The sequence below is a fragment of the Ovis aries genome, chromosome 16, assembly GCF_016772045.2.
Source record: "Ovis aries strain OAR_USU_Benz2616 breed Rambouillet chromosome 16, ARS-UI_Ramb_v3.0, whole genome shotgun sequence".
NCBI classification, from domain to species: Eukaryota; Metazoa; Chordata; class Mammalia; order Artiodactyla; family Bovidae; genus Ovis; species Ovis aries.
Window position 1 is genome coordinate 58649208 of NC_056069.1, and position 14984 is coordinate 58664191.

The window sequence follows — 14984 nt, forward strand, 5'->3', positions numbered from 1 at the left end:
GCAGGGTAAGGGAGGAGGGAACCGGACGGGTGGGGAGAGGAGGCCTGAACCAGCTCATCTCACAGCCCTGGTTTTGGCAGGAGCCTGCCCAGAGCAGACATTCTTTGGTGAATGAATGAAGTCACTCACACCTTCCTCCCCCCAACATGCTCTGATCCCTTGTCCCCCACATAACAGCCCTATTTCCTGCAGCCTTTCTCACCTCCAAATCCCCTCTTTCTGTCACTAAGGTCAATCCCTCCACGAACTAAGATAACCTGAGCCAGTTCCTGTCACTTGCCACGGATCCCTGGGAGCCCCATGCTGGACTTCCCTGCTGGAAGCTCCCAGCCCTTAATCTGTGAAATACAGATGGGAAAGCCAAAAGTATTCTCACACACAACTGCCTAGTGAGCAAGTATAACCACTGGGCAAAGCGCACGAGCAGAAGGCTCTCAGAAAATGACCCGTGAACAGCTTCTACAAAAGGGAAGCGGGCTTCCTCAAGGGAAGGAACACACACTGAAAGACCACCTATCGACTCAGCAAAGATCAAAGTCTGACGGAGCTCAGTGTCGGCAAGGGCCTAAAGAAACTTGCACTCCTGCTCTGCAGTGAAATATCAGTCAGCGGCATTTCTACAGAGGACAGTCTGGCGAGATGTTTCAAGCTCACACTCAGCTAGCAAAGAGGTTCACGTCATGGGCAAAGCACGTAAAAAAGCAAGGCAGGGAAGAAATACCACTGACCCACAAATACCTAGGAAAAATGTTCACCATTATGAGCATCAAAAGCATTAAATGTCTCTTTTCATTTTTTTTTTTCTTGCCAGGTGGTCAAAGTTTAAAGTTAAAATACCCCTAGTGTCACCCAAGAGACAATGAAGCAGGATCAGTTGATGAGGGTGAAATTCGGAAACTTTTTTGAGGGAAGGTTGGAAGAGCCTTGAACTGGGTCAATTTAGAGATGCATAAAAAGACTCATGAATGACAAGGCTCATTATAGCACTATCATAACTGAGAACACTGGAAATAGTCAATGGTGTTAATTACCTAGAATTTTTTTTTAACCTCAGAGTGTATCACAACTCCTCACCATCTAGCACAAATAGGATGTGATCTCCACGAACATGGAAGACAATGCCCATGGTGTGTTTGCTTTTGATCTTCTCAGCATTCTCTCTGATGCCCCAAGGAGCGCCCAGAATGGCAGCGTTTTCTGCTGTAATTACGTTTGGATTTGGGGAAGACGGCCGTAGACGGGTACTTGGAAGACAGAACCCTCAGCTTTACTGAATAATCCAAATTGTAGCAGAGAATGAAAAACCACCATCATCAGACCTCCCAGCTATTCTTGGGAGGATCTTACAAGGGTGCAGGGCTGGGGGCTGCAAGGTGGTGAGAAGGCAAGTAGAAACATCCTCCTTCAGCCTGAGGGAGCTAAAGAGAGGGTCACCCCAGGCTGGCCCACCCCAGAGCCAAATCAGCTTTGCCTCTGGGGCTGTGCTGAGGGCCGGGAGTCTGGAGGGTTCCCTCCAGAGCCAGCAAGTCAGAAGGTGACTACCAGGCCACTCCCACCAAGCCCAGAACAGAGGTGGGGGTAGGAGGAGTGGGAAGGGGAGACGATTTGGAGAATCTGCAGAAAGAGTGCCGAGATTCCAAGCGAGGAGCAAGGCTAAGTGTGAACACAACTGTGTGTGCTGTGTGCATTCAGTTGTGTCCAACCCTGCGACCCCATGGACTGTAGCCCCCCAGGCTCCTCTGTCCACAGGATCCTCCAGGCAATACTGTATATACATATAAACACTCTCATGTTATATACACAAAACAAGGCTGGTACTTGCTTCATCACTTGATGGCTGTAATTCCGGAGGGCGTCCCCAGGATCCATAGCCTGGGGCCCTGTTTCTCTCCACACTTCCCACCATGGGGATGAGGGGGGTGGGGGTGGGAGGCGCAGGCATGGAGAAACCAGGCCTGAAACACTGCCCTCGAAATTGAGACGAGTCTCACGACACAGGAGAGGCGGGAGAAGTGTATTTACGTCAGACTTTTAGTTCACTGGGCTTCCCTGAGAGCTCAGTTGGTCAAGAATCCACCTGCCATGCAAGAAACCCCAGTTCGATTTCTGGGTTGGGAAGATCCTCTGGAGAAGGGATAGGCTACCCACTCCAGTATTCTTGGGCTTCCCTTGTGGCTCAGCTGGTAAAGAATCTGCCTGCAATGTGGGGAACCTGGGTTTGATCCCTGGGTTGGGAAGATGCCCCAAAGAAGCAAAAGGCTACCCACTCCAGTATTCTGGCCTGGAGAATTCCATGGACTGCAGAGTCCATGGGGTCCCAGAGTTGGACACGACTGAGCGACTTTCACTTTCTTTCACTTTAGTTCATTACCCAACTGAACGGGGCACTGAAGGAAGAAGAGCCTGCTGTTACTTTTCAGCCTGGGATTGCCTTTGCTGCCCCTCACCAGCCTGGCACTACTGCTCTCTGGATGCTTGGCACCTAAGTGGCGGGTCTTCAGAAGCACAGCACCGTTTTGTAGACTGTTCTTTGACTCACAGGAAGGCAGGGGCCGGCTCATTCTCTAACCCCCAGAATACCTTTGAAAGCCGACAGTCTTTCAGTGGCCACCTGACTCATATACAGTGTTAGGTTCTTGCAATCGCATAGGTGGGTACATTTCCATCCATCAGTCTAGATGGTTCTTGAACCCCTAAGAATGCTACACACACCGCGGGCCTCTCCTTGGCGAACACTCAGCCAAGGCTGTGTCTGGATGGTGCCTGCAGCCCTGCCATGCAGGCCTAGGGGATGCACCTGAAGCCTCCGTGAAGGGCTTGCACCTCGATTCACCCCCACTCACCACGGAACAGGCGGTGTGGAGGTGAGGACTGAGACGAGGAAATGGGGTAACTGGCCCAGCTCCCCAAGTAGCCGGTGATAGGACTATTTGACTGAATCCAGGCCCAAGACAAAACCTAATTTAGGGAGTGATCATGTCCTAGGAGTTCAGCACCAAAAGGTCGTCAGGCATCACAGGTCTGTCCTGGCAGTGCTGGAAAGTTAAAGCACCAAACCTCAATCTCCCAGGTCCTCAAAGTCATGCATTTAACCAGAGCAACACAGCCAGGCTTCCGAGTTTTCATTCTCTGAGTTTTTATTTTTAGTTATTTGTTTTTACAGTCCTTCGTGGCCAGGCTTGCTACAGGGGATCGACAGCAAAACCAGAGTTGGCTTGGCCTCTGACAGTAAAGATGAGGATTTAACGTGTCAATGAGGAAACCTCCACCTTGGAGGCAGGTGGGACTGTGGTCCCAGGCCAATGGGAGCCTCAGGGGCACAGTGTTCAGAGCAGATGAGGTTTTTGACAAATGCTGACATCTTAAGAATGCAAACCGGACACTGCTAAAACAAACCAAGACAGACGAGGAGGCCAGGTTTACACTGCGTTCCTGTCTGCCCTCCCTAGGCAGCCCGGCCGATGGCGAAGGAAAACCGCTGCTACGGGCAGACAAGGGGTCGGTATCCCCTCCAAATTCATAACAGAGTCAGAGGCTGCGAAAACGCTGGCCGCAAGACCAAAACATGTTTGCAGACAATGGGAGAGAGAAGGGAGCTCACTACGTACGTTCACTTTGGCTTTCTTCCCACATTGAAACTCTCGGAAGTAACCAACATGACTGCCCTGGCTCCTGTAAGGAGGACTGTAGTTTAGCACCGTTTGTGAGACAAGTCACGGCATTTTTTCTTTATAGAAAAGGTCTTGAGTAAAAAAAAAAATTATTTTGGAGTTCACCACTGAACTCAACTGTTGGGAGCCATCGTGAGGAACTCCGCCCATGGCAAAGGTCATGAGGAAGGAAGCTTGGCATACACAGAGGCGTGATCAAGCCTCAGGAAACCCCGTTTCCGAGCATCTACCCCCAAATCAGAGTACTTTACGGGGAGCTCTCCCCCATAGCCATTTCTCTAGGAGGAGTTAACTTGCAGCTCCAAGTTAATAAAAATTCCTGGGCGTGACAAGTGTTTCAATTTACGAACTCTGAAGGTTCTCTGGCCTGCCTGATCAGGCTCAACCGGCCACATGTGATTGTTTACAGCCTCCCAACTGTGAGAGGCACAGGATGTTTTAAAACTTTCTAAATACAGACTTTTTTGAGAAGTTAGAAGATCATTAGTATAGTATTAATGGGTCGATTAGGAACTATATTGGTGAAGGGTTTTTTCTTCATTTGTTGTGCCAATAATTACTGCTAATTCCCTGCCCTGGGTGTGACAAGGATGTCTCAGGTCAAACCTCTCTGCTGACAGACTAGCTTGTGTGACAACCTCTCAACCATAAACAGCACAGAGAGTTTGGAGTATTAGCATAGGGCTTTTTTCATTGATGAGTCAATGATTGCCATCAGGCCTCCATATCCTTAGGCACCTGGGAATATATTAATCAATGTATTTGGAATATAGAAAAGGAAATATAGTTTTTTGATGTTAGCAATGCTAGACTTTTGAGTTAATGAATCTTCTCTTTTGTTATAGATCATTGTACTTTGTTATAAACCACTATAAATCACTATGCTATGTAAAAATGTAACTTTATCACTATCTTAAGACAAAATAGATCTTAAGGAAAACGTTGGTGAAGGGTTTACATTTGTTGAGCCAATATTTGCTGCTAAATCTCCACATTCCTGCCCTTATAATGAATATAACTAACATATAGGAGAAATAAGTATTAACCTTTAAGATTAATCATGTTAAACCTTAGGTTAAGTAAATTCCTTTCTTGATTGTAACTCACTACACCCTCACCCTATAGGAATGCAACTTTATTTGGAGGGTGGCACCTGATTTAAGAAAAAATCACCCCTGGAAAAATAAATTGTCTGGTTAACTGACCGGTATCAGAAAGGGCCATAAAATGTCAGCAGACCTCATGGCTAAAAGATGATGAAACTCATAAGACCTTTGTATAATTTTATATGAAGCACCTGACTATGACAAGGGTCAGGTCTGCTGACACCCACGTGACTCTGTATTTATCCCCATGTATAACAAAAAGGTATATAAACAAACCTGAAAAATAAAGAAATTGGATCAGTTTCCAGAAAGAGTGATTCCCCCGTGTCGTTTCTCTCTCCCCGCTTTCCTGGCTGAATTACCATCTGAAATGTGGGTACTCACCAAGCCTGCTAATTCTGCCTGGGCTTCTGAGATCGGACCGGGGAGGCCTCAGTGCCTCCTCTCCTTTGGGAGAATGGAAAGACGCCTGTGGCCTATGTAGGTTGTGACTGGTATTCCGTGTAAACCAGTTATTCAGCCTCTTTTCTCCACTAATTCTCCTACTACACTATCTGTTTCTAATCTCCCTCTATATCTGTAATTAAATGTTTTTTCCAGGATGACAATTCCGTCCCCACCTTTGAATTACTCTGGATCCACCGGGGCTGGACCCCGGCACTGGGGAAAAGACTGCCAAGACTGGTTTCATCTCGAGTCTCGGATCCTTTCCCTGGATCACCTGCGTTTTGGCAATTTCACCCCTGACCCACACCTACACCCAAGAAATCAACAAGAATGAGACAAAGCTCTCATCAATGTTCTATTAACAAGCCCTGGCTATTAATGAGCACTCAAGGTATGGAAATATACAGATGGCCACAAGGTCAACAGCCTCGCCTTGCTCAGTCACTAAGCCGTGTGCCAGTGCTATTGTGACCCCTATGGACTGTAGCCCCCCAGGCTCCTCTGTCCATGGAATTTTCTCGGCAAGGAGGTGGCCATTTCCTTCTCCAGGGAATCTTCCTGACCCCCAGGGATTGAACCTGCATCTCCTGCACTGCAGGCAGACTCTTTACCACTGAGCCACCAGGGAAGACCCCTGGAAACAGAGATAAACGTAGCAAGTGGTTTGCTGGTAACACATTTCAATATAATTATCTGTTATCTCCAGACTTCATGACCACTCTGGAGAGTTTAATGATACTACTAACATCCTCCACTATTTCCAGTAATAAATTTTAATTTAGCATGGAGAAAAAAAAAGGCAAAAGGGACAGCTCACCTCCACCCTCCCAAACGTGCAGGGTCTCAGGCTGTGTGACCTCACACACAGAACACCGTGATTTGAGTGCAGACCAGTGAGCAGGCATCTTCATACACACATCCCCGCCCATTCTGGTCACAGCCGAGCCTACCCTACCCTTACAGCCACCAGGGCAGGGGGCAGCCAAACCAGTTTAGTTTTGTGCTTTTCGTGGCTCCGAGTTATTCCCTGGATCAGTTACAAGCATTGATCATCAGCTGCCCGCTGTGTCACTTCACTGCGCGATTCAGCACTGGCTTCCTGCTCTCTCCAGCCCCTCAGAAGAGACCCCCAAGAAGGGTTTCTAAGAGTTCAGCATTAGGCAGTCTACTACTGTTACACAGGGGGCTTCAACTTTCGAAAAAGGAATCTGCAGAATCCACGCACAGAAGTGGTGTGCGCTGGTTCAGATTTTTATCCTTTTAACTTAAGCTGAGGAGGTCTGTTAGGCATCCATTTTGTTTTTCAAAGGCATTTTTTCATCTAAAATCAGTTCGTCCCTCTGCACCTCACTCCTTACTATTCTTGGGCCATTTTAACACATTACTGACTGGGGGGTTTTCACAAAAACTAATGCCTGTGGCCAGTGATAAGTTAATCTAAGCAAAACTGAAACGTCTCTGGTAAGTTGGTAAACTTACTTGATATTGTGCCCTGACTTTGCTCAACTATGTGGGGACTAAATCTTTCACACACATTTCAGATTCACTCCAAACACATTCTTATTGGTTTTTAACTAGATACAGATCATTTTTTAAAAAGGCATCCATGTATTTTTGTGTATGAGTACAAGTAAAATTCCCTGGAGGTTTGTATTTCTGAAAATAACTTTCTGGCTTTCAAAGGGGGAGTACCTGCAAAGTTTTGCTTTGGAAAGAGAGACAGGAACACGATCAAACTTTAACACCACAAAGGAGACAAAACCAGGAGGTATGTTTGACTTCTCTGCTGCAATGTAGGAAGCTGGATTATCAAAGGTGAGACAGCACCTACTAGTCACCACCTGGAAGCTCTTCAAAAAGGAGACAACAAACTCTTAGGGAAAAGAGCACCCTGAGGTGAAGCGGGCAGAAGGATAACACAGCCTCGGAAAAAATAAAGGAAAAAAGCAGCACACAAGACGCAGCAAAAGTGTTTTTTCTGACAGAGGGGTGAGATTCAAGGGGTCTGAGATTTTACTTGACAAGCCCCAGAACTGGAGGGAAAAATAATGAAAGAATACCAAAGGGATGTCTGTTTCCACAATCAAAGAAAACTTCAGACGTTAATCGAACCTATAATGGAAGTGTAAACGGCTCTATGTAGAGAGCAGGGTCAATCCTGTTCTGTGCCTTTAAGGCATTTTCAGATATGCTGAACTCCAAGGAAGAGGAACTGACATTTCAGATCAAATCCCACATGCCAAGAGGTAATTCCATGGAACTTGTTACAGTGAAATTTTTCTTAGGTTTAATGCACTTTAAATGAGCTCAAAGGTATAAGTCACACCTGTTCAAGGCAGATATCTTCTTTCTGCTAAGACCAGAGGGCTCCAAAACGACTGAACTTTTGCAATAAATCCTGGGATAGAAAGTAAGCAAAGTGTAGTTCCCACTACCTTCCTTTTTTGGAAACACTCATACCATTTTAGAGATCGCCTCTAAGTAAGTTATACTCCTGAATCCATTTTGGTCTCAACTCAATTTCAATTCTACTGATATCACCCAACCAGGCCAAGAGCAAGAATGAAAAATGGAATTAAAGTTCTGGGCAACTATAGTTGCATGTTGCAACAAAAAAATGTATTTTTAAAGTTCGCCAGTCGTCTACATTTCCTGAAGTACTGTTTCTTTGAAAGCTTGACTTCTCTGATGCTGTGATCCTTCTAAACCTGCATGACAGTCTGAGAGTAGAGTCTAATATGGCCTTCGGACAGAAAGCAACTTAAATGCACACGTTTAAGTTTTTATCAATGGGGTGGTTAAGACCACAATTTTTGCACACACTCTAACAATATCATACACAGGAACAAGAAAAAAATATGAGATGTAATTGAGCTACCCAGAAGCCCAGATCAAGTTCACTAAGACTAGAACATTCTCAAAAATGCAGAGATCATGAGTATCACTAAACTCAATAGAGGAGATCTGCCAGCGGTTTGACGGACACAGACACCAACTGCCTTGTACAACTGAAGTGTTTGAAGTTGTGCTTTTAAACATGTTCAAGAATGAACTGGTAGGCATTTCCTCTTGTAAGTTGCATGAAAATCATGTAACATAAAATGAAGCATCCAAGCCAACAGGAAGTCATTATTTTCATTTGGTTTCCAGGTACCTTCTTATTCATATTCGAGGCACCATTGCATTTCACAGTGAAAGACAAAGCCTCTCCAACACATTCACACACATCTAGAGTAAAATTCAATTCAAACACCCTAATGAGTTAAGTATCTACCAAAATGTGAATATTACTGATGAGGTAACGGGAGGGATACTCGTCTCGTGTAACAGTCTGCATAGTCTTCTGTGTCCTCTGAGTTTTTTCTCAACCAAAAATTTTGATTTTTAAATAAAAGCAAAACTTACATTTTCACAAAAGTTCTGTCCCTGGGGGCGGGGTGGGGGGAGGGAGAACAGATTAGATAGCTTATCAACTATATTGCATTAAACCACATAAAGATTATAATTATTATAGATTAAAGCTCAGTACTTCAAGGGTAACACCATCTCCACAAATACTGAGCCGATCCAGGTGCTGCTGATAGTCTGAAAGAGTGAGGTGTCCACACACCACAGGGATTCGGGCCCTGACGCAGACAAGGCTCAGGTGGGCTGCCCGAGCCCACCCCCGTCTCTCAGGCACCATCCTAGCCTGTGACTGACTAGGCAAGGCCACCATTCGTGGCCAGAATGCTGCCTCCCCTGGGCATCCCAAACTCAACCAAGGGTGCAGCTCGGCCATGCTTCTGCAGTCAGCGTTAAGCATGTTCTTGTACTGAAAACTTACTCATGAAATCCGGAGACCCTCTGCTGCTAACTCATCCCCCCCAACAGATGCAGGACAGGAACCTGGCAATGGAAGCACTCTCCAGAAACTCATCAACTGGCCTTGGCTTCCGCTAAAAACGCACATGGGTCTAAGCTTGACTCTGACTAGATGATGGTGAATCTGTGGAACTGCAGGTGAAGGAACAGCCCCTGATCCCAGGGGCTTTCCCGCCGACCACCCACCCCCATACCAGGCTCCCGAGCCAGGGTGTCTGAAACCACAGGCGCCTGGCATGTCCTGGCAGAGCAACAGAGTCCTGGGGCCGCTGCTTCCTCCTGCAACCCCATCTCCAGCCTTTAAGCAGCTCGCTTTTGGACCCAGTTGATTCTTCTATTAGACACTCAGCTTACAAGAGCTTTAATTAACATGTGGATTCAAACCATTGCTGGGTGAGACTAGCAGAGGATGCTGGGCTGTTGGCAGGCTCTGCCCCTGACTTCTACCGCGTGAACCGATTGCATAGATGTAGAGAAAGGGCACCGCAGACGCCATGACCACCAGAACAAAAGTTACCACCTTTTAAAAAAAAAAAATTGAAAGCCAGTTTACTATGAGAGCGCGCTTTGGACACTTTTCTGTCCAGGATGCGACTCCTCTGATATAAAAGTATCTGTTTTATGGAGGAGGTGTAGTTTGCACCTTTTAACAGGTGTGCTCTGAAGGCCCCCACGGGAACGTACTGTGTCACAGATGAGGGGTTAAAAATCGCAGTTACTTATGATTTGCCAAAGCTAGTCCCCAGAACATTCCAGTCTGGTGAGGCTAAACGGGCCCAGGTGTCCTCAGAGGTCGGGCTCAGGGACCTGCAGGCCCAAGGCCCCAGCGAGAGGCTGCCTGCGCCCCTCAGCCACGTGGCCAGGCGGGCTAAGCGCAGCTCATAGGCTGGTCTCCTCGCACACTCGGACGGGGATGTTGTAGTGCCGGTCGTCCTCGGCGATCAGGGTCACCACCGGCCAGTCCCGGGGGGGGTCGGTGGGGTAGACCGTGACGAACTCCTCAGTGCCATACTTGGAGAGCCGATACACCTGGATGGTGTGGCGCACAGCATAAGCCAGGAGGAACATCTCGACCTGCAGGGAGAACAAAGGCTGAAGGATGCGGCTGGTCCAAGCCCGTCTTCCTCCTGCAGCCTAGCCCCAGCCCTGCCGCTTGCGTGGGTCCTGCCGTTATGTCTGGGTCATTATAATCAAACACATCATCAAGAAGTGGTCATATGTCTCATAAGGGACTTGTGGTTTGAATACATTAAGAACACCTCAACTTGACAATAAAAAAAGAGCCAAAACCAGTCTAAAAACTGCCCAAAGGACCTGAATAGATTTTTCTCCAAAGATGACATGAAAATACCACTAAGTACATACAAAGTCATCGGGGGAACGCAAATCAAACCCACAATGAGACGCCACTTCCCACCCACTCGAACGGCTACAATCAAATGGACAGATGACCACGGGGAAAGACTGCCTCACGGGCACCAGGTTTTCTTTCTCTCAGGGGAAGGAAACTGTTACAGAACTTGGCACAGGTAAAGGTCACACTAGGCTGCAAATGCACGGAAAGTGAGTGAACTGCACACTTTAAAATGGTTACTTTGGTGTTATATGAACTTCACCTCGATTTTTTTAAAAAGTGTGGTAAGGATGTAAAGAAATGGAACTCTGAAACATTGCTGGTAGGGATATAAAAGAGTGCAGCTGCTTTTAAAAAGTTTGGCAGTTCCTCAAAGTTTTAAACAAAGAATTGCCATGTAGCCCAGCAGTTCCACTCCTAGATTAACATATACCCAGGAGAATTAAAAACATATGTCCTGCAAAAAACTTGTACATGATGTTCACATCAGGATTATCCACAATCACCAAAAAGTGGAAACAACCGAAGTGGATGTATAAAATGTGATACATCCATACAATGGAATACTATTTGTCAATAAAAAGGAATGCGCTATTGATACATGCTGCAATACTGATGGATCTGGAAGACATTAGGCTCCAAGAAGCCAGTCATAAAAGACCACATATTATAAAATTCCATTTACGTGAAATGCTCAGGATAGACAAGTCTGTAAAAATAGAAAGTAAGTTAGTGGTTGCCTAGGGCTGGAGAAAGGGGAATGAGGGTATGAGGTTTCCTTTAGGAGTGATAAAACAGTCTAAAATTAGACTCTGCGATGGCTGCAAAGCTCTATAAACATACTAAAATCCACTGAGTTACACACTTCAAAGGAGTAAACTGGTATGTACATCATATTTCAACAAAACTGCTATTTAAACATGTTACAGCAGACTTGTGGGGACTCAGAAAGGACTAACAGAAGCCTAATACACAAACTGTGCTCTACCAGGCTTGTTAGTGCAAGCTATCTGCAGCGGTTCAAGACACTTAAGTAACTTACCTTTTGAGTACAAACAACTTTTTAAAAACAGTTTATCTTCGACCCTGGCTGACTTAGCAGTGACCGCCATCTTTGCTCTTTCCTCTGTAACCAGTCAAAGGCAAGCTCCAAGTTAGCCCTGCACGCAGGAAAGCAGCACTCTGAATGGAAAGCCTCAATGCTTCTCAGTTCAGCTCAGTTCAGTCGCTCAGTCATGTCCAACTCTGCGACCCAATGACCACAGCGTGCCAGGCCTCCCTGTTCATCACCAACTCCTAGAGTTTACCCAAACTCATGTCCATTGAGTCGGTGATGCCATCCAGCCATCTCATCTTGTCGTCCCCTTCTCCTCCTGCCCTCGATCTTCCCCAGCATCAGGGTCTTTTCCAATGAGTCAGCTCTTCACATCAGGTGGCCAAAGTATTGGAGTTTCAGCTTCAACAGCAGTCCTTGCAATGAACACCCAGGACTGATCTTCTTTAGGATGGACTGGTTGGATCTCCTTGCAGTCCAAGGGACTCTCAAGAGTCTTCTCCAACAAAACAGTTCAAAAGATCAATTCTTCGGCACTCAGCTTTCTTTATAGTCCAACTCTCACATCCATACATGACCACTGGAAAACCATAGCCTTGACGAGATGGACCTTTGTTGGCAAAATAATGTCTCTGCTTTTTAATATGCTGTCTAGGTTGATCATAACTTTCCTTCCAAGGAGTAAGCATCTTTTAATTTCATGGCTGCAATCACCATCTGTAGTGATTCTGGAGCCCCCCAAAATAAAGTCAGCCACTGTTTTCACATCTATTTGCCATGAAGTGATGGGATTGGATGCCATGATCTTCGTTTTCTGAATGTTGAGCTTTAAGCCAACTTTTTCACTCTCCTCTTTCACTTTCATCAAGAGGCTCTTTAGTTCTTCACTTTCTGCCATAAGGGTGGTATCATCTGCATATCTGAGGTTATTGATATTTCTCCGGGCAATCTTGATTCCAGCTTGTGCTTCCTCCAGCCCAGCATTTCTCATAATGTACTCTGCATATAAGTTAAATAAGCAGGCTGACAATATACAGCCTTGACGTACTCCTTTTCCTATTTGGAACCAGTCTGTTGTTCCATGTCCAGTTCTAACTGTTGCTTCCTGACCTCCGTACCGGTTTCTCAAGAGGCAGGTCAGGTGGTCTGATATTCCCATCTCTTTCAGAATGTTCCACAGTTTATTTTGATCCACACAAAGGCTTTGGCATAGTCAATAAAGCAGAAATAGACGTTTTTCTGGAACTCTCTTGCTTTTTTTGATGATCCAGTGGATGTTGGCAATTTTATCTCTGGTTCTTCTGCCTTTTCTAAAACCACCTTGAATATCTGGAAGTTCACGGTTCACATATTGCTGAAGCCTGGCTTGGAGAATTTTGAGCATTACTTAACTAGCAGGTGAGATGAGTGCAACTGTGCAATAGTTTGAGCATTCTTTGGCATTGCCTTTCTTTGGGATTGGAATGAAAACTGACCTTTTCCAGTTCTGTGGCCACTGCTGAGTTTTCCAAATTTGCTGGTATATTGAGTGCAGCACTTTCACAGCATCATCTTTTAGGATTTGAAATAGCTCAACTAGAATTTCATCACCTCCACTAGCTTTGTTCATAGTGATACTTCCTAAGGCCCACTTGACTTCACATTCCAGGATGTCTGGCTCTAGGTGAGTGATTACACCATCATGATTATCTGGATCATGAAGATCTTTTTGTACAGTTCTTCTGTGTATTCATGCCACCTCCTCTTAATATCGTCTGCCTCTGTTAGATCCATACCATTTCTGTCCTTTATTGAGCCCATCTTTGCATGAAAAGTTCCCTTGGTATCTCTAATTTTCTTGAAGAGATCTCTAGTCTTTCCCATTCTATTGTTTTCCTCTATTTCTTTGCATTAATCGCTAAGGAAGGCTTTTTATCTCTCCTTGCTATTCTTTGGAACTCTGCATTCAAATGGGTATATCTTTCCTTTATTCCTTTGCTTTTCACTTCTCTTCTTTTCACAGCTATTTGTAAGGCCTCCTCAGACAGCCATTTTGGTTTTTTTGCATTTCTTTTTCTTGGGGATGGTCTTGATCCCTGTCTCCTGTACAATGTCACCAACCATGCTTCTCAAGTGGTTGGCTATTTGACTAAAGAAGGACTTAGGCTGTTCAGAGCAATGTAATGACCCAACAAAAAAAGAGAGCAGAGTGTGCTGGGTCAACGGGTGACCCACAGGACAGCGCCACACTGGGTCTCTGGGTGAAACTCCAAACTTAGCCTATCTGTTGAAGATCCAAGAGCAGGCTGGCTCTCCTGGCCAAAGTGACTCCACTTCTATTTTTAAAGGATGTTACCTAATACAGTGACAGCAGCCAAGATTAATCAAGACCCTTCAGAGGACTCCTTCCCAGGGCTTGGTTTCTTTCTGGAGCCAAAGGTTCTGGTCCCATCCACCACACAACAGGAGAAAGCCCAGGCTGAGACAACCATGGGGGGTATAAAACAGGTTCACCCTCAAGGGCTGGGAGGTGGAGGGAGGTTCAAAGGGGAAGGGACATATATATATACCCTCGGCTGATTCATGTTGATGCATGGCAGAAACCAATGCAGTATTCCAAAGCAATTATCCTCCAATTAAAAATAAATAAATAAATAAATAATAGGCTCACAATTCTTCAGCATGCCTGACTTGAGTGTGGGAAGAATGACGTGATCTGCTTCTAACAAACAGAACCTAGTGTAAGTGCCAGTGAGTGACTTCCAAGATTAGACCACAGAAGGCACTTGAGCGTCCTGGCTGTCTTCTTGGACCACCTTCTGAGAGAAGCCAGCTGCCATGTCAGGAGGACATTTGAGCAGCCCTATGGAAAGCCCCACATAGCGAGGCACTGAGCCTTCCCAGTGACCCCTAGTGAGGGACTGAGCCCTCCCATCAACAGCCAGGTGAGTGTGTATCAGGCTGCAAGTGGACCCTCCAGCCGCAGTCGAGCCCTCCGGAGACTGCAGCCCTGACCAAGACTCAACGCAACCTCCTGCGACCCTGAGCCAGAACCACACAATGGCACAGCTCCCGAGCTCCGGACCCACAAAAACTGAAGCAGTGGTTGAAGGCTGATGCTGCTGCTCTGGGCTAACGAACTCCCAAAGGCACGACTCACCTGTTCCAGGCCACCAGTGTGCCCCACCTGGTTCAGATGGTTCCGCAGCAGCTGCCCAGGGTCACTCGACGTATCCCGAGCAAAGAGAAGCACAGAGAAAAACGGCACTTCCTCTCCCTTCTCTTTATCATCATAGAGTTCGATGGCTCTGTTCAGCATTAGGAACTTTACAGCTTCATAGAGGCTGTACTCCTCTTCTTCATTTGTGAACAGTTCATCACAAGCCATCTGCCTTGCTTCCGCAGTTCTCAGTTCAGCCAAGCTTGCCCACTATAATAAGAAAATTACATAATAATTAAATTGTTGTTCTGAAAGTCCCTGGTAAAACCCCACACTATGAGCACAAAAT

General features: G+C 46.0%; 1 protein-coding gene across 4 annotated transcripts in view; it reads right to left on the minus strand.

The window, feature by feature from the left end:
* Positions 1 to 3119: 3119 nt before the first annotated feature.
* The window catches only part of OTULIN (OTU deubiquitinase with linear linkage specificity), a 37847-nt gene continuing 25982 nt past the window's right edge, over positions 3120 to 14984 (minus strand). For 2 of the 4 annotated variants that reach the window (XM_042233925.2, XM_027980158.3), the window contains 2 exons: positions 14636 to 14905; positions 3120 to 10162 (listed from right to left, as the gene is read on the minus strand). In XM_042233925.2, the coding sequence (XP_042089859.1) occupies positions 9968 to 10162; positions 14636 to 14905 (465 nt within the window). In that variant the 3' untranslated portion in view covers positions 3120 to 9967. Of the gene's footprint in view, positions 10163 to 12384; positions 14906 to 14984 lie in introns of those variants that run through there. The other 2 variants (XM_060400568.1, XM_042233926.2) reach the window with 1 other exon arrangement.